General features: G+C 43.2%; 1 protein-coding gene across 1 annotated transcript in view; it reads right to left on the bottom strand.

The window, feature by feature from the left end:
* Positions 1 to 13739: 13739 nt before the first annotated feature.
* The window catches only part of LOC311133167 (rho GTPase-activating protein 40-like), a gene marked incomplete at its 5' end in the record, with an annotated part of 29671 nt that continues 22848 nt past the window's right edge, over positions 13740 to 20562 (bottom strand). Inside the window, 5 exon segments of the mRNA XM_084166608.1 lie at positions 13740 to 16695; positions 17459 to 17526; positions 17778 to 17914; positions 18121 to 18261; positions 18455 to 18670. Coding sequence (XP_084022734.1) covers positions 16580 to 16695; positions 17459 to 17526; positions 17778 to 17914; positions 18121 to 18261; positions 18455 to 18670 — 678 coding nt within the window. The 3' untranslated portion in view covers positions 13740 to 16579.

Raw genomic sequence — 20562 nt, 5'->3', positions numbered from 1 at the left:
TGGCCATTGGCCCAACATTTCAATGTTTTGTTCCCCGAGCCATTTAGTTATCACTTTTGCCTTATGGCAAGGTGCTCCATCATGCTGGAAAAGGCATTGGTCGTCACCAAACTGTTCTTGGATGGTTGGGAGAAGTTGCTCTCTGAGGATGTTTTGGTACCATTCTTTATTCATGGCTGTGTTCTTAGGCAAAATTGTGAGTGAGCCCACTCCCTTGGCTGAGAAGCAACACCACACATGAATGATCTCAAGATGCTTTACTGTTGGCATGACACAGGACTGATGGTAGTGCTCACCCTGCCTTCTCCAGACAAGGTGTTTTCCGGATGCCCCAAACAATTGGAAAGGGGATTCATCAGAGAAAATGACTTTACCCCAGTCCTCAGCAGTCCAATCCCTGTACCTTTTGCAGAATATCAGTCTGTCCCTGATGTTTTTCCTGGTGAGAAGTGGCTTCTTTGTTGCCCTTCTTGACACCAGGCCATCCTCCAAAAGTATTTGCCTCACTGTGCGTGCAGATGCACTCACACCTGCCTGCTGCTATTCCTGAGCAAGCTCTGCACTGGTGGTGCCCCGATCCCGCAACTGAATCAACTTTAGGAGACGGTCCTGGCGCTTGCTGGACTTTCTTTGGCGCTCTGACGCCTTCTTCATAACAATTGAACCTCTCTCCTTGAAGTTCTTGATGATCCGATTAATGGTTGATTTAGGTGCAATCTTACTAGCAGCAATATCCTTGCCTGTGAAGCCCTTTTTGTGCAAAGCAATGATGACGGCACATGTTTCCTTGCAGGTAACCATGGTTAACAGAGGAAGAACAATGATTTCAAGCACCACCCTTCCTTTAAAGCTTCCAGTCTGTTATTCTAACTCAATCCGCATGACAGAGTGATCTTCAGCCTTGTCCTCGTCAACACTCTCACCTGTGTTAACGAGAGAATCACTGACATGATGACAGCTGCTCCTTTTGTGGCAGGGCGGAAATGTTTTTTGGGGATTAAGTTCATTTTCATGGCAAAGAGGGACTTTGCAATTAATTGCGATTCATCTGATCACTCTTCATGACATTCTGGAGTATATGCAAATTGCCATCATCAAAACTGAGGCAGCAGACTTTGTGAAAAATAGTATTTGTGTCATTCTCAAAACTTTTGACCACGACTGTATACTGAACAAAAATATAAAGGCAACATGCAACAATTTCAAAGATTTTACTGAGTTACAGTTCATAGAAGGAAATCAGTCAATTGAAATAAATACATTTGGCCCTAATCTATGGATTTCACATGACTGGGCAGGGGCGCAGCCATGGGTGGGCCTGGGATGGAATAGACCCACCAAATTGGGGAGCCAGGCCCAGCCAATCAGAATGAGTTTTTCCCCACAAAAGGACTTTATTACAGACAGAAATACTCCTGAGCTCTGTCTGTCTGTCTGTCTGTCTGTCTGTCTGTCTGTCTGTCTGTCTGTCTGTCTGTCTGTCTGTCTGTCTGTCTGTCTGTCTGTCTGTCTGTCTGTGTCTCTGTCTCTGTCTGTGTCTGTGTCTGTGTCTGTGTCTCTGTCTGTGTCTCTGTCTCTGTCTGTCTCTGTGTCTGTCTGTCTGTCTGTCTGTCTGTCTGTGTCTGTGTCTGTGTCTGTGTCTGTGTCTGTGTCTGTCTGTGTCTGTGTCTGTGTCTGTGTCTGTGTCTGTGTCTGTGTCTGTGTCTGTGTCTGTGTGTCTGTCTGTCTGTCTGTCTGTCTGTCTGTCTGTCTGTCTGTCTGTGTTTGTTTCTGTCTGTCTGTCTGTCTGTCTGTCTCTGTCTCTGTCTCTGTCTCTGTCTCTGTCTCTGTCTCTGTCTCTGTCTCTGTCTGGGACATGGGTGGTGGGAGAGCTGTGTGGGTGGATCAGGACTGAGGCGGGACTGTCAGTATGGATGATGGGAATCACGTGTGGAGAGGGAGGAAGGGATGAAGCATCCCTGTCATCCCTCCTATCATCCTTTCCTCTCATAGTTCTTCTCATCCCTCCCTCCCTTCCACTCATTGTCCCTCCCTTCTCCTTGTAGAATGCAGTGGGACAGGGAGGGGTGGGTGGAGTCATGAGTCATGTTCAGGAAGTAGGGGAGCACTTTCTTCCTCATCCCCCCTCTCCTCATCCCTTCCCCTTTCTCCTAATCCATCCCTCCATCCTTTCCGGGGTGAGGGGAGGAGTTGTAAGTAGTGAGTCATAATAGGGAAGCACTTTCTTCGTCTCATCTTTTCTTCTTCCTCTTTCTGTTTTACAATGAAGAGCACTCTACAGTGCTTTAGGGAGTTATATTATATTTTCTCTTGTCCTGATATAGAGCTGTGTCTCATACTCTCTTTGCGATCACAGGGTGAACACTCTCTCTCTCTCTCTCTCTCTCTTTCTCTTTCTCTTTCTCACTCTGTTTCTTGCTCTCTCTCTCTCTCTCTCTCTCCTGGTGTAAGTGAGTGTCTCAGTATTCGTGCTGCCCCAGGGGACTGAGTGTCTGTTGGTGTGATGTGACATGCTGGAAAGAACAGCCAGAGGTGTGTGTGTCACCAACATCTCAGAGTGTCTGCTGTCTGCAGCCTGACAGAAATACACAAACATATTCTGTTAGGAGGGAACCCCGCTGAGTAATGTGTGTGTGTGTGTAGTTGTATTTACCAGCAGACACCATCCATCTGATTTGAATGACTGAGATATAAATATAAATTGTATGTTACTTCTCTTAATAAAATCACTCTGGTCATTTTAACAAGATTAGGTTTTCCGTTTAGTATATTTCATCTCAAGCATATTATTCAAAGATAGCAGTTTTTTGATCTCATCATTTCATCTTTAATTATAAGTCACTTTATTGATGGGACTTTTTATATAGAAATGTCATGACATAGCTAGGTCTATCCAGACCTATTTTTAATTTAACAGATTTCTTTTTTTTTCTAAACTGGAAAACTAGATATTGGAATATCTTTGATGTTCCTTTGACTGTATCAATGTATTTCCTGATGCAGATTTGGAATCATGGCGCTGGCAGCAGCCTGCCTGCCTCTCTCTTAGCAGATAGCATTCTATGTGTTCATTACGCTTGCCATTAATTTAAATGCTAATTGATTCTGAGGCACAAGGCTTTGAGAACAGAGGACCTAGCACTCCTGGCCTGTTCTCCATTGATTGTAGAGGATTTATGCACCTGCTGAAGCTGAGAGTGACACATATTGACAGAATAACCTCAAGTGTGTGTGTGTGTGTGTGTGTGTGTGTGTGTGTGTGTGTGTGTGTGTGTGTGTGTGTGTGTGTGTGTGTGTGTGTGCTCGCGTTTTTTCATTAAACGTGCTATTGATATTGTTTGGTCTAAATAAGTGTGTAGTAATAGTGTGTACAAAGAGTCATGCATTAACTGAATGCAGAAAAACAAAATAATGTTGAATAAATACAGTTGGCATGGGTGCGCGCACACACACACACACACACACACACACACACACACACACACACACACACACACACACACACACACACACACACACATCCCATCATTACATGGTAATTTGGGAAAATAGAGCATGGACAGCTAAATGATCCATGCCATGTTGCTAGGAGACTCGAGGGCTGGATGCTACAGATAAATGCTAGAATCCCACCCTTGGCTGGGAGCAGAGAGAAAGTGGGAGGAGGGGGGAGGGGGAAAAGCGGGGTTGAGGGGAGAGTGGGGGAGAGAGAGGGCTGGGAGCAGAGATTGGGAGACAGAGCGAGAGGGAGTAGAGGGGGGATGAGAGCTAGAGGGGGAGAAGGAGGGAAGGAGGTGGGAGAGGCCATGTGACTGAGGGGGGAGACGTTCTCATTCACGGCAGATCTACTCCCCCTCCCCTCCTCTCCTCTCCCCCCGGCCCTCTCTCTGTCTCACACTTCTATCTGTCTGTCTTCCACCTCACTGCATTCTTTCATTCTCTCATCCTTTAATTCTGGACAACAGCTATATATTTTCGACACATTTTCTTTAGAGAAGAAGATAGTCGTAAGATGCCCTGATGTCAGTCTATCCTGTAAACTGCAGAAAAAGAGGAACACAGTGTATTTGCCATGTAGCGTAGTAAGTTAAATATATTTTCCAATATGTGCATTCTCTCCACAATTCATTCTGTAATTTTTGTATTTGAGCGTCATCTATAAATTGTTATGTAATGTTGTTGTCCTTTATAAAGCTATAAAGGAAGTGTGGTCCAGTTTGGAGTACAGACAGAGAAAGATAGAAAAAGTAGATGTCATGATTGCCCCTTCAATGAGGAAGACGCAGAACTGTGATTGGTGGAGAGAGGGGGTATGATTGAGTAGAAGGGAAGAGAGTAGGGGGGTTTCTTTCATCACCTCTCTATACAAAGCAGCTGATTGCCATTCATCCACTGATTACAGTCATTTAGATCTAGCAGCAGGAGGTCAGAAATATAGTTATAGTGTCTGAGATTTAGTAGGCCTATTGTAGTAGGAGCAGGCTGTATTAGCCTGGGTATACCAAACTGAACATTTTACTTTGCTGAAATGGATAATATATATATATATAAAAATTTGTCATTTAGCAGACGCTCTTATCCAGAGCGACTTACAGGAGCATTTAGGGTTAAGTGCCTTGCTCAAGGGCACATCGACAGATTTTTCACTTAGTCAGCTCGGGGATTAGAACCAGTGACCTTTCGGTTACTGGCACAACGTTCTTAACCACTAAGCTACCTGCCGCCTGCCGTACCAAGAAAAGGGCAGTCTCTGATGCAAATTGGACATTGCATTGTATTGTAAGGCTATGGTAACTTAATTTTACCCCATATAGTGCAGTTGATTAGGACAGAAATATTCTGTCTACTGGTAGTCTCGTGTGGCCATCCTTCCTAATCTCATCTCCTTGACTCAACTATTTTGAATGGTACGTGAGAAGCCAGGGCTTCGAAGGCTAGTGTACAGGTAATCCTGTGTAATCATTTACTAGAATAATCCCAGTTAATGAACTAGTTAGTTGAGACAGTTTTTCCAGGTGCTAATGTGTTGATTAATCAGAGAACACACAGATCAGCCTTCTCCCTTCCCTGTTCCCTCCGCCATTACAAGGTCCATCTATTAATTGATTAGGCCAGCTCAATCACACATAGGTTTTGTTGTTGTTGTTGGTGGTGGTGGTGGTGTGTTTGTGTGTGTGTGTGTGTGTAATAGCAGAAATGGATGCACCTGCAAAATCAGTGTTGAATGAATTAATACAGTACAGTTTACAATATTGTTTCACATACAAAAAAACAAAGGGCATTTCCATCTAATAGGACCCATGATTACCAACATGTGAAGTTCATAAGTGTCTATAACTTTGAGAAATGAAGGCATATATCAATTTTCCAACCATTTTTCATCCTAAACAATAGGAATAAGCAAAGGCTTTGATTTCTGGTCATACAGATGGAAAAGGGGTAACGGAATTGGTAACGGAATTGTAGAAAAATCTGTCATGAAATTACTGCAATTGAATTGGCTACAATGGGAAATCATAGTAGTCACAAACCACAGTTGGGTCACCTGCTACTATCCTCACTTCCACTGGCATACTGTTAAGTTCAGCTCATAACTGTTTTTTCCCCCCCTCTTTCTGTTGTCTGCTGGTCAAAGCAAGACGGTGAAAACAGTCTGGACAGCCCTTCCCTCTCTCTCTCTCTCTGCCACTCTCCCTCCTTCTTTCTCTCTCTCCTCTCGCTCTCCAGTTAATGTCACCTCTCCCGGCTCTTACTGACACCTACCATGACACCTACCACCTACCCTCTTTCCATTTACTGTAACAAGCATCCTCACCCACTGATCACCGACCAAATCTGAACCAATCATAGACGTCTATGTTTCACAAGATTGAACAGCATTGTACAGTAGAGCACAGTAGGGTACAGTACAGAACAGTACAGCAAAGAAAAGTACAGTACTGTACAGTACAGAACTGAACACTAGAGTAGAGTTCAGTATAATGTACTGGATTGTACTGTACTCTACTCTACTGTACTGAACATATCTACTTTACTGTACTGTACTAAACTCTACTCTACTGTGCTGTACTCTACTGTGCTCTACTGTGTTGTCCAACTTGTGAAATATAGACGTCTATGATTGTTTCAGATTTGGTCTGGTCTGGACCAACCAAATGTGTCTTGTTTGGGGGCGGAGCTCATTTCAATAATAGCCAGTGTGTAGAATAGTACCCAAATATGCAAAATAAGGATATTGCATATTTCTACCTTTGTGTACATATTCAGGATACATATCCATAATTATGCATTTCTGTATAGTACAGATCAGGGACACATGATGTAATTCCGTTACCATAATGCCATTACCTGGTCTAAATCCACTTCACCAACTGTAGTTCAATAACCAACATTTTAAAATCTAACTCAAGGTGTCATGTGATAGCTGAAACCTCATTCTTTCTGCAGAAATCTTTGAATCTTAACTCATAGCAGATATTTAAAACCTCTTAAATATAACTACATGTAATCTAAAATGTAATCGAAGTAATCCCCCCAAAATATGATTTATCATGAGAGGACCATAAACAATAACTAGTAATGCTGCATACTCCAAGAAAGGTTAAAATCTCACCTTTCTTGTAAAAAATTGCTGAGGTGTAGTCACTTTTGAGGACACAAGCTCAAGTACACAGTACAAATATGATAGAAATATGAAAATATGAATTCCTATTCAATAAAAATGTATGAATAAGGCTTGAAATGGCTTATATGTGTTTCTAAATTACAAAACCAATAACAATAATATTTCACCTTCCTTATAACTGTAAAATCCATATTTGTATGTTTAGTGTTAGAGAAAATGTGCATATTGTCTAAAGGTCTCTCTTGATCAAAATATCTGCCCCAACCGCTGTGAACACCACGCAGAGCTTTAGCTTGGCTTCCTGAACTCGTTAGGAACTTGCCTTTCATCTCATATTAATCTTGTCCATCTATTTCAAACAGAAAGTGTTTTTTGTTTAAAATCTATGAATTAAATCGATCTCTGAATGTGCTAAAATATCCTGGTACTGTGTAAAGTTCTTGATGACGTTGACCTTAACAAAGGCCCCAGGTCCAGTGGAGGCAAAATAGCCCCATAACATCAAATATCCACCACCATATTTTACAGTTGTGATGAGGTGTGAATGAAGGAGTCAGGCACAGGAGGTAAAACACAGAAGTCCAGAGTTTATTCCGTTTACATAAAAGGTAGGGGCGGAGCTTGGGTGGCGTTGCTGTGCGTTGGGATAAGACAGTGCCTATCCCTACCTCGGACGCATCCACCTCCACTACGAACGGTAGTGATGGATCGGGGTGAGCCAGTACCGGGGCGGAGGTGAACAGACCCCGCAATCTACTGAAGGCCAAATCAGCCTCAGCAGACCAGCAGAGCCGGGACGGCCCACCCTTCAACAAGGAGGTAATGGGAGGTGCGACTTTGCCAAAGCCCCGAATAAACCTCCGATAATAGTTGGCAAAGCCAAGGAAGCGCTGCACCTCCTTCACCGTGGTTGGAGTCGGCCAATTACGCACGGCTGAAATGCGATCTCCCTCCATCTCCACACATGTGGTAGTAATGCGGTATCCGAGGAAGGAGATTGACTGCTGGAAAAACTCACACTTCTCTACCTTGGCATAAAGATCATTTTCCAGCAGTCAGACCAGTACCTTGCGAACCAGGGACACATGCTCGGCACACGTAGCGGAATACACCAGGATGTCATCGATGTAGACCACCACACCGCGACCAAGCATGTCCCGAAACACCTCGTTCACAAAGGACTGGAAAACGGATGGAGCATTCATCAAACCGTAGGGCATCACCAGGTATTCATAATTCCCCGATGTTGTGCTGAATGCTGTTTTCCACTCATCCCATTCCCGAATACGCACCAGGTTGTAGGCACTCCTGAGGTCTAATTAGGTGAAAAAACGGGCCCCATGCATTGACTCAATCACTGAAGGAATGAGGGGAAGAGGATAACTAAATCGTACTGTCACCTTATTCAGTGGTCGATAATCAATGCACGGGCGTAAACCGCCATCTTTCTTCTTCACAAAGAAGAAACTTGAGGAAGCAGGTGAAGTGGAGGGACGTATATACCCCTGGCGCAGGGACTCGGTGACGTATGTTTCCATAGCCTCCGTTTCAGCCTGCGAAAGGGGATACACATGACTCCTGGGAGGTACAGCGTCTACCCGAAAGTTTATCGCGCAATCCCCCTCTCAATGAGGTGGTAATTTAGTCGCTTGCGTCTTGGAAAACGCGAGCGCCAGATCATGGTATTCAGGGTGAATGTGCAAGGTGGGGTTACTGTCTGGACTTTCCACAGTGGTCGCACCAACGGAAACACCTAGACACCTACCCGGACACTCACGCGACCACCCGTAAGAACCCTCTGCGGCCATGAAAAATTGGAGTTGTGAAGGGCTAACCACAGAATACCTAAGACTACAAGGTAAGCAGGAGACTCAATAATCAAAAAAGTGATAGAAGAGAGGACCCGATCTATCGAGACCAGCTGGTCAACTGGATCCAGCCACATACACCCCAGCCCCTGGAGGGATCCAGATATCCCGGCCACCGGCGTTTGATGGGACGGCAGCGCGATGTAAGGGATTTCTGCTCCAACTAGAGTTGTATTTCTCCAGCATCAGGCCGGCGCCACTGGAGCGGGAGAAGGTTTCCGTCCTCATTTCCTGCCTTTGTGGGAGAGGACTACGGGAAGTTTGCTCGCCTCTTTCGGGCCATTTTCGATCACCCGCCTGAGGGTCGAGAGGCAGGCGAACTACTGGCGGGCGACCTACTGGTCAACATGCGTCTCCTGTGTAATCATGGTGACTGGTACAGTAACCTCCTTAACCAACCCGGACCCTAATGGTCGACTATCAAGTGCTCTGATGGGGAGTGGAATGGATAGGGGAACCAATGAAATGCCTTGACGGCGTGCAAATGCCCTGTCCATAAAGTTCCCAGCTGCGCCTGAATCGACTAGCGCCTTACACTGGGAAACTACCAGGTGATCGGGAAAGGAGATAGATAAGGTACAGTGCGCCGCAAAGGGCTCTGAACAAGTTTGGGTGTTCGTTACCTGGGGTGATGTGTGAGTACCCTGCCTACCACCTCCAGACCCAAAGGAATGTTGACTGCGACGTGAGGTGGATTGTCCCTTTGTGCCACCAGAGTGGCACTGTCGCTGTCCTCCTGCGCTCTCTCGACCGGCGGCTCCCCCCAGCTCCATCTGCTCGGGGTCAGAGTCGTCCGGAGTGGGAACGGGCAGACCCCTACCAGGACGTCCTCTGGCTGCTAGCAGATTGTCCAGCCGGATGGCCATGTCCACCAGTTGGGAGAACGATAGCATGGCATCACGGCAGGCTAGCTCCCGTTGGACATCCTCCCTTATGTGGCACCGGAAATGGTCGATCAGGGCCCGCTCGTTCCACCCGGACCCCGCTGCCAGCGTCCGGAACTCCAGCGCGTAGTCGTGTGCGGTCCTCGTCCCCTGCCTCAGATGGACCAGTAGTTCGCCCGCCTCTCGACCCTCAGGCGGGTGATTGAAAATGGCCCGAAAGAGGCGAGCAAAGTCCCCGTAGTCCTCTCCCACAAAGGCAGGAAATGAGGACGGCAACCTTCTCCCGCTCCAGTGGCGCCGGCCTGATGCTGGAAAAATACAACTCTAGTTGGAGTAGAAATCCCTTACATCGCGCTGCCGTCCCATCAAACGCCGGTGGCCGGGATATCTGGATCCCTCCAGGGGCTGGGGTGTAGGTGGCTGGATCCGGTTGACCAGCTGGTCTCGATAGATCGGGTCCTCTCTTCTCCAGGCATTGTACTACCTGAAGAACCCGATCCATCGCTTCCCCCAAGCTGGCCAGAATCAAGGAATGCTCCTGGACCCTTGCCACAACTCCAGGCATGCGGTCTTCTCCTGCTGACTCCATTCAGCGGGTGAGTGATTCTGTGATGAGGTCTGAATGAAGGAGTCAGGCGCAGGAGGTAAAACACCGAAGTCCAGAGTTTATTCCGTTTACATAAATAAAACGCACCAAGCGTCAAAACAAAACTATCACAAGGGAAATATTCCACCTTGGCAATAACAAATGGAAGAGTAGCTCAACCGAGCTACTCGCTCTCACAATGAAACAATCACTCACAAAGACAAGGGGAACAGAGGGAACACTTATACACATACTAATTAGGGGAATGAGCACCAGGTGTGTGTGATTGACAAGACAAGACATGGCAAGTGGAGTGATGAGAATGGGATCGGCAGTAGCTAGTAAGCCGGTGACGACGAACGCCGACACCTGCCCGAACAAGGAGGGGAGGCAGCCTCGGCGGAAGTCGAGACAACAGTAGGTATGGGGTTCTCTTCTGTTCATGCGTACTAATTTCGATGCCAAACCCACCACTGGTGTGAGTGGCCACACAGCTCTATTTTCATGTCATCCAACAAATGTAAACGCCTGGAGTTTGCTAAACAGCAGTGACACTTGGATTGGAACCAGTGCTTTGGTCAAATTACATGAAAATTGAGCTCCTAGGCCACGCAGACCAGTGGTGGGTTTGGCGTCAAAATGAGAACGCATGAGCAGAAAAGAACCCCTTACCTACTGTAAAATATTGTGGTTGACATTTTAGCCAAAAAACCTGGTTTCCTCCGCCAGAGGCTGAAACTTGATCGCAAGTGGATCTTCCAGCAAGACTATAACCCCAAGCACACATCAAAAACAAAAAATAAACATTTTGCAATGGCCATCTCAGTCTCCGGACATGAAACCCATTGAAAACCTGTGGTTTGAATTGTAGAGGGCAGTAGATAAGCGCAGACAAAGTATATCAAAGATCTGGAAGGATTAAGTACGGAGGAATGGTCTAAGATCCCTCCCATTGTGTTCTCCAACTCATAAAACATTTTAGAAAAAGGCTCAGTGCCATTATCCTCTCAAGGTGAGGCATTGAAAGGTATTAAAAACAGGGGTGTCAATATTTTTTACCCCTAACTTTTTAAGAAAAAAAAGATTACTTGTTAGACAAAATCTCTTTCTCTGAGAAATTGTATTAGTATAAAATAATACAATTTCCCCCTTTAATTGCATACAATATAGCTCAGTATTTGAATTATTTATTTTATACAGTCATTTTTGCTAATCTTTATCAAGGGTGTCAATAATTTCAGACCCCATGGTAGGTTGTCATGATTTAGAAGATAATGATAGTAAATTGATTATTACAAAGCTAAGTCCATTCATTGAAGACATTCTCAAAACACATCTACTCAGGTTTTTAAAGTAAAATAACTTTATTTCCATTTCTTTTTTCATGTGCTATTTCTCATGTCGATCTCTTAGATGCTTGTCACACAAATGGTCATCATAGCACTTGCATTACACTGTTTTAAGGGCTTGAATTACATTACACCCTAAAGAAAAGACACATAATTGGCCATTGAACAATACAATATAGAGAGAACATGCATCAGTACTCCACATACGTGACCCAGTTTGTTGTTCAGCTGATTTTGTGTGTGTGCATTGAGTATGCATGTGTGTACAGTATGTACACATATCCATGTGTTCTGGCCTGGGCTGGGGTATCTGGGATGTATAGTGTCACTAGTTCCCCTGAGAATAACAGAGCTTTAAAGGTGACCTAGTTCCACTGATTAATGTCAGCAGAAGGCCTGCTCCATCACTGCTTTGTGTGTGTGTTCCATCAGTGCTTTGTGCTGGGGCACTGAACTGTGCCACGGACTCAGCCACAGCCCAATTGGGCTTGTGTAATGAAGCTCAACACAACCACAGACATCCATATCACACCCATTTATTACCCTTCTCTTTATCAAACAGAATAAGTGACTCCTCTGTGGCTCTGGCTCTGTATAGAACAATTACTTTCTGTGACTGAGATTAGATCTATATAGTTTGTTTGAGCGTGTGTGTTTGAGCATGTGTAAGCATTTTAAACTGTGTATACTGTATGTGGTGGTGCATAATGTCTGAGAAGAGTAGCATATACAGTGGGGTCCGAAATTATTGACACCCTTGATAAAGATTAGCAAAAATGACTGTGTAAAATAAGTAATTCAAATACTGAGCTACTTTGTATACAAAAAAAAAGGGAAATGATATTATTTTATACTAATACAATTGCTTAGAGAAAGAGGTTTGGTTTAAGAAGTATTTTTTTATTTGTTGAAAAAGGTAGGGGTAAATGTTGACACCCCTGTTTTCAATACCTCACTTTGCGAGGATAACAGCACTGAGCCTTTTTCTAAAATGTTTTATGAGTTGAAGAACACATTGGGAAGGATCATTCTTCCATACAGAATCCTTCCAGATCATTGATATCCTTTGTCTGCACTTATGGACTGCCCTCTTCAATTCAAACCACAGGTTTTCAATGGGTTTCAAGTCCGGAGACTGAGATGGCCATTGCAAAATGTTAATTTTGTGGCCAATTAACAATTTATTTGTGGATTTTGATATGTACTTGTTATTGTCTTGCTGGAAGATCCACTTCCGCCCAAGTTATTTCTGCTCATGCATTCTCATTTCGACGCCAAACCCACCACTGGTGTGCGTGGCCAAAGAGCTCTATTTTCATGTCATCTGACCAAAGCACCGGTTCCAATCCAAGTGCCAATGCCGTTTAGCAAACTCCAGGCGTTTACATTTGTTGGATGACATGAAAATAGAGCTCTTTGGCCACGCACACAAGTGGTGGGTTTGGCGTTGAAATGAGAACGCATGAGCAGAAAATAATCCCATATAGTGTCTTCAGAAAGTATTCAACCCCCTTGACTTGTTCATCATTCTGTTGTGTTACAGCCTGAATTTAAAATGTATTAAATTGAGATTCATCATTTGTCACAAATCAACACACAATAACCTATAATGTCAGTGTAATTGTGTTTTTAGATTTTTATAAACTAATTAATAAAAAATGAAAAGCTGAAATGTCTTGAGTCAATAAGTAGTCAACCCCTTTGTTATGGCAAGCCTAAATATGTTCAGAAGTACAAACTTGCTTTTTAAAAAATCACATAGGTTGCATGGACTCACTCTGTGTGCATGATTTATGAATGACTACCTCATCTCTGTACCCCACACATACAATTATCTGTAAGTTCCCTCAGTGAGTAGTGAATTTCCCCCGAAAGACCAGGGCCGGCCCCAGGCATAAGCGACATAAGCGGTCGCTTAGGGCCCCGGCCGCTAGGGGGCCCCCAACCCAAAAATAAATATCTATATTTTAGAAACTCAGTCGGGGTCTAAACTTACTGTTGAGAGTTAAAATAGTAGAATACACAAGGTGCAAGTTCAGAATTTGGTTGTGCATCAGCAGTTTTTCTCTTGTTTTATCAGTCAGTGACAGTCACTCGATTAGCCATGTCAGCTAACAATTTTTAGATTTTTACAAATCTCGCTTAGGGCCCCCAATAGGCTAGAGTCGGCACTGCCAGGGAGGTTTTCCAATGCCTCGCAAAGAAGGACATGATTGATAAATGAAAAAAAAAAATTAACAAAACAGAACATTCCCTTAAGCATGGTGTTATTTTTAGGCTTTGGATGGTGTATCAATACACCCATTCACTACAAAGATACAGGCGTCCTTCCTAACTCAGTTGCCAGAGAGGAAGGAAACCGCTCAGAGATTTTTCCATGAGGCCAATGTTGACTTTAAAACAGTTAGAGTTTAATGGCTGTGATAGGAGAAAACTGAGGATGGATCGACAACATTGTAGTTACTCCACAATACTAACCTAAATGACAGAGTGAAAAGAAGGAAGCCTGTACAGAATCAAAATATTCCAAAACATGCATCCTGTTTGCAATAAGGCACTAAAGTAATACTGCAAAAAATGTGGCAAAGAAATTAACTTTTTGTCCTGAATACAAAGCATTATGTTTGGGGCAAATCCAACACAACACATTACTGAGTACCACTCATATTTTCAAGCATAGTGGTGGCAGCATCATGTTATGGGTATGCTTGTCATCGGCAAGGACTAGGGAATTATTTTTGGGATAAAAATAAATGAAATAGAGCTAAGCACAGGCAAAATCCTAGAGGAAAACTTGGTTCAGTCTGCTTTCCAGCAGACACTGGGAGACTAATTCACCTTTCAGCAGGACAATAACTTAAAATACAAGGCCAAATCTACACTGGAGTTGCTTACCAAGAGTGGCTTTGTTTCAGTTTGGATTTAAATTTGCTTGAAAATCTATGGCAAGTCTTGAAAATGGTTGTCTAGCAATGATCAACAACCAACTTGACAGAGCTTGAAGAATTTTTTAAAGAATGATGGGCAAATATTGTACAACCCAGGTGTGCAAAGCTCTTGCACATCTGTAATTACCCCCAAAAGACTCACATCTGTAATTGCTGACAAAGGTGTTTCTAACATGGATTGACTCAGGGGGTTGAATAATTATCTAATGAGGACATATTTTTCATACATTACATTTTATTTTTTAGAATTTTTCTTCCACTTTGACATTAGAGTATTTTGTGTAGATCGTAAAAAAAGAAAAGAAAATTACATCTATTTTAATTCCACTTTGTAACTCAACAAAATGTGGAAAAAGTCAAGGGGGTTGAATACTTTCCGAAGGCACTGTACCTACTGTAAAATATGGTGGTGGATCTTTGATATTATGGGGTTATTTGCTTCCACTGGTCCTGGGGCCCTTGTTAAGTTCAACGGCATCATGGACTTTACCCAGTACCAGGACATTTTAGCCAACACTTGGTTGCCTCTGCTAGGAGGCTGAAATGTGGCCGGAAGTGGATCGTCCAGCAAGAGAATAACCCCAAGCACACATCAAAATCTACTAATAAATGGTTAATTGGCCACAAAATCAACATTTGAAACGCATTGAAAACCTGTGGTTTCAATTAAAGATGGCATTCCATGAGCTCAGATGAAGTATATCAAGGATCTGGAAGGATTCTATATGAAGGACTGGTCTAAGATCCCTCCCAATGTGTTCTCAAACTCATAAAACATTTTAGAAAAAGGCTCAGTGCCGTTATCTTCACACGGTATTGAAAGGTATTGAAAACGGGTGTCACTCATTTTTACCCCATATTTTTTGAGAATTATATTATTTGTAAACAAAATCTCTTTCTAAAAGCAATTGTATTAGTATAAAATAATTTCCCTATTTTTTTACCATACAATATAGCTCAGTATTTGAATAATTTATTTTTATACAGTCATTTTTGCTCATCTTTATCAAGGGTGTCAATAATTTCAGACCCCACTCATGGTAGGTTGTCATGTAGAAGATAATGTACATGGTGGTCACAGGAGGTTGGTGGCACCTTAATTGGGGAGGACAGGCTGGTGGTAATGGCTGGAGTGACATAAATGGGTTCCATGTGTTTGATGCCATTCCATTCGTTCCTTTCCAGCCATTATTATGAGTCAACCTTCCCTCAGCAGCCTCCACTGATGGTGGTGCATACTGTTTGTAACATCTGAGCATCATCAAAACATGTAAACACTATTAATAGATTTCATATACGAAATGTATTTTCAAGAGGAACTGAGGACAAATGGGTAATAGAAATAGAAAAAGAGGGATGCGGAGGTGCATCAAAATACAGCTCATCAACAAAGGTACTGTACAAGAGCAAGACCACTGTAAAAGTCCCCAAAAAGACTGGATGAGCTTACATGACTGTTATGTTACTATTTCAGCAACAAACATACCTATTCATTTCAAAGGACAACATTCATGACTACATACACGTACATACAGATAGACACATCCAATCAATTATAAATAGTCAATCAATCCATCGCCAGATTCAATACTTAAAATCCTTCGTTCATCAAAAACAAAAATGAGAAAAAAGAAACGAAGACCAGCTTCACTCTCTGTTATTAAACAACCGTTCCCTTTAGAGGTCCAGTAGTAATGTATTAAAGGCTGACCTTTGATCCCTTAAAGAGAAGAAGGATCTCTGTCCTCTACTCTGATTAGGGCTCTTATAGAGTCTGCAGGGACAGGGCCCAAAGGCCCCAGAAAGAACAGAGCCAAAGTCATACACAGGGGACAGGGCATGGGGCTATCAGCTCATTAGAGTCTTTGACTGTCCCCCTCACTCTCCCATTCCTTTTGTGATCAAATGTCTGAGCAGAAAGAATGGAGAGATACAAAAAAAAGAAAGAGAGAGTGAGAGAGACTCGGCGGCTGCTGTCGTAGCCAGCGGTGCATCAGATCCCCATCTGGGCTCCTGCGGACGCTGGGAGGTGATTGGCTGAGAGCTGACAAGTCAAGAAGCAGCCAAAGCCTCTCCTCCATCTGAAGGTGGAGTGTTTTTGAGCAGTAGCTCTCCCTCTCTGTCTATCTCTGCTTTGCTCCACCTAGTCTGGTCTCCCCTGCATTGGGAAAAGGAAAGGGGGAGAGAGGGCTCAGTCTTGAGGTGGTTTGTTTTTTAACAGCAGCAGCTTCTTCCTCCTCTCCTCCTCCTGGTCTCCCTCCTCCTCTGGCTGGCTCTTGAAGCCCCCTACTGGTCTCTCCCTTTGCCTGCGGCTGTCTCTTATTGGTGCAGCCCCCTGGTGGTGACCAGGGGTTTCAGTTTGATGACCCACTCCCCACTGGGGTTGGTGTTGCACAGGTCCAGGAGATGGGTCTCTGGGTCTAGGCAGTGTTCACCTACGGGACAGAACAGATCAACACAAGGCTGAATCCATACTGATGGACAGATTTTGTAATTTAACCCTTATTTATACAGGTTCCTCTCATTGAGATAAAATCTCTTCTGCAAGAGAGATGTTGAAAACAGTTTGAAACAGTGTTTTCGGCTTTACTGACAAACCAGGTGCCAACATTGCACCTGGTGCAAGTGTGTGAATGTGAATGTGAATGATTAAGGAAACAGTGTGTATGAGTGGTTGGGTCTGTGAGAGCACAGTATCGTACAGTAGCTACATGTGTAAGCATTTGTCTGCTCCGATAACTGCAGATGCACACAGATGGCTCGCTCTCCCCCCACCCTCTCTGTCTTTCCCCTCTCTCTCTCCAGTTCATTGCATAAGACCTGGCCAGCTTAATCAGTTCAAAGAGCAGAAAGACGTGCAAATGTCAGAGTCACTTATGTAACCTTTTAATGTGGCTCTCAGCCTTTATTGATTTTATTTAACCTTTATTTAACCAGGTAAGCCAGTTGAGAACAAGTTCTCATTTACAACTGCTACCTGGCCAAGATAAAGCAAAGCAGTGCGATAAAAACAACAACACAAGTTACAGCCTGAGAAGATAGCAAACCTGGATTCAAATGCTATTTTAAATAATGTATTTAGCTGTGCTTGATTGAGCTTGCCTGTTGCAATTGAACCAATAGAAAGAAAGCAAACACTCAAGCCAGGTCTGGTAAATAGTCTCACTACGGAGCGAAGGTTTGTGCTGTGGTACCTACCGATATTTCCACCCACTTCATAGATGGCACAGTCCGGGTAGGATCCCGAACCATTTACTGAACCGTTCCTGTGATAAAGAACAGACAGACATGCAATTTATTCTGTTATTCTGTTAAACACTTTCACAACTTCCATTTCTACCCGGTAAATAGTCAATGCAGTATTTCTGAAGCATTAGTTTTCTATAGTCCTCTGCTTAGAGGTCATCACTAGGGCAGAGTTTTCCCTGGTCAGCTGACGTAGTCGGGAAAAACTGTGTGTTGGTCTATAGGGCTTTGTACTAAATACATTTGATTGATTGATTGTAGTGTAATGTACCTCTTGGTGTTGTCTGAGCTGCAGAGGTGCCTGTGGAACTGAGCCAGCAGGTCTGAAGCCCTGGAGTTGATGTTCACCTGCACCTCCATGGTGCTGCTCATCAGATCTCCCACCTGGATCTTCACTGTACGACACGGCTGGTGGGGGAGATGAGGGAGGGGATAATAATATTTGCATCATTTAGCAGAGAAATCCAGAGCCACATACAATCTTCTGCTTATTTTATTCACATCCTTTATATGAGTGACCTTCGTTGAGATTAAAGATCTAATTTACAAGTGACCTAGGGTCTTCTTCTCCCAACCAAATCCACAACAAACATCCTGGCCAGTTAAGAGCCTACCTCTGAGTTCTTGTCAGGTTTGTCCTTGCTGTCCTGGTGTATTTTCCTCAGCAGGTTCTTGATGCGTCGGTCGTAGAACTGGTACCTCCGGTTACGGTTCTCATTCAGTTTACGCACCTGGCTCATCACGAAGTTAGGGATCTAAAAGGAAGAAGCAATTTCTTTAATTCACCCGGTTCAGCTGTTTGACGGCATTTTGTTTACAGTAAGTGTGAGTTGTGTAACGTGAATCTACCACTCACCCTAGATGCTAAGGAGGAAGAAGATTAAAAAGATACTTGAATGTTGTGTTTTGGTAGATGTTGGTGGTAGAGCCTGGAGGTCTTTAACTTACGGTCCAGAGCAGGTCCTGGTAGCGTATGAGGAGCCTCATGATGTCAGCAGCCTTCTCGGCCTGTCCCTTCTCGACCCCTGGCCCCCCGTCAGTGAGGCGGGAGGGCATGGCTTTGTGGAGGAACAGGTTAGGGGCCATGATGGTGGACACGGCCCACAGGTTCATACGGTTCCTCCTCTCTCTGGACACCACCTTACTCAGAAACTCCAACAGAGCCTGTCAACGTTGATATTTTGTTGTTGTTGCGATTGATATGGTTGACTTGAATGGTGATAGAGACATAGGGAGATGTTTTTTAGTCTGATATACACTTCTCCCCCTTCTTATAATTCTAACAAAGAAAACAATGTTCACACATTTTTTAAACCATCAAGGCAGGAGCCTAACATACTTTTATACTTTAAATTAGATCAGATATTTTGAGTCATCCATTAAATGTGTCAGCTAAAAGGTGACTAGTTATGTGAATGTATTAAATATAAGCTAGAAACAGAGTGCCCTCTCATGCCATACGCGGAGGAGTTAACACACAGTTACAGATTATATTATGTCAGCAAGACATGACACATCATTAATGCCCCTCCTACATTGTTATGTACAGTGGCATCAGAAAGTATTCATAAACCTTGACTTATTCCACATTTTGTTGTGTTACAGCCTGAATTCCAAATGGAGAAACTTTTTTTATTTTATTTTATTAGCCCCCATCTACACACAATACCCCATAATGACAAAGTGAAAACATGTTTTTAGTAATTTATGCAAATTTATTGAAAATGAAATACATAAATATCTCATTTACATAAGTATTCACACCCCATGAGTCAATACTTTGTAGAAGCACCTTTGGCAGCGATTACAGCTGTGAGTCTTTCTGGGTAAGTCTCTAAGAGCTTTCCACACCTGGATTGTGAAACATTTGCCCATTATTCTTTTCAAAATTCTTCAAGCGCTGTCAAATTGGTTATTGATCATTCCTAGATTGCCATAGACTTTCAAGTAGATTTGAGTCAAAACTAACACGGCCACTCAGGAACATTCACTGTCTTCTTGGTAAGCAAGTTCAGTGTAGATTTGGCCTTGTGTTTTAGGTTATTGTCCTGCTGAAAGGTGAATTCAACTCCCAGTGCATGGTTGAAAGCAGACTGAACCAGATTTTCCTCTAGGATTTTGCCTGTGCTTAGCTCCATTCCATTTATTTTTCATCCTAAAAAACTCCCCAGTCCTTAACGATTACAAGCATACCCATAACATGATGCAGACACCACTATGCTTGAAAATATGGAGAGTGGTACTCAGTAAAGTGTTGTATTGGATTTGCCCCAAACATAACACTTTATATTCAGGACAAAAAGTTAATTGCTTTGCCACCTTTTCTGCAATATTACCTTAGTGCCTTGTTGCAAACAGGATGCATGTTTTGGAATATTTTTTATTCTGTACAGGCTTCCTGCTTTTCACTCTGTCAATTAGGTTAGTATTGTGGAGTAACTACAATGTTGTTGTGGTCCTCTGTAGCTCAGCTGGTAGAGCACGGCGCTTGTAATGCCAAGGTAGTGGGTTCGATCCCTGGGACCACCCATACACAAAAAATGTATGCACGCATGACTGTAAGTCGCTTTGGATAAACATCTTTGGAGGGAGTTGAAAGTCTGTGTTGCCCATCGACAGCCCCAAAACATCACTGCTCTAATGGAGATCTGCATGGAGGAATGGGCCAAAATACCAGCAACAGTTTGTGAAGACTTACAGAAAACGTTTGACCTGTGTCATTGCCAACAAAGGGTATATAATAAAGTATTGAGAAACTTTTGTTATTGACCAAATACTTATTTTCCACCATAATTTGCAAATAAATTCATAAAAAATCCTACAATGTGATTTTCTGGATTTTTTTCTTCTCAATTTGTCTGTCATAGTTGACGTGTACCTATGATGAAAATTACAGGCCTCTCTCATCTTTTTAAGTGGGAGAACTTGCACAATTGGTGGCTGACTAAATACTTTTTTCCCCCACTGTATATATTTTTTTTTTTGAGCAACAGAATTAAAATTAATCTAGGTTTAAAGTGAAAACGACATTTAGATTAGAGGAAGGATTTAATTTA

Source organism: Coregonus lavaretus (assembly GCF_964263955.1).
Source record: "Coregonus lavaretus genome assembly, chromosome: 8".
Classification (NCBI taxonomy): domain Eukaryota; kingdom Metazoa; phylum Chordata; class Actinopteri; order Salmoniformes; family Salmonidae; genus Coregonus; species Coregonus lavaretus.
This window is presented reverse-complemented; position numbering and strand designations above follow the sequence as displayed.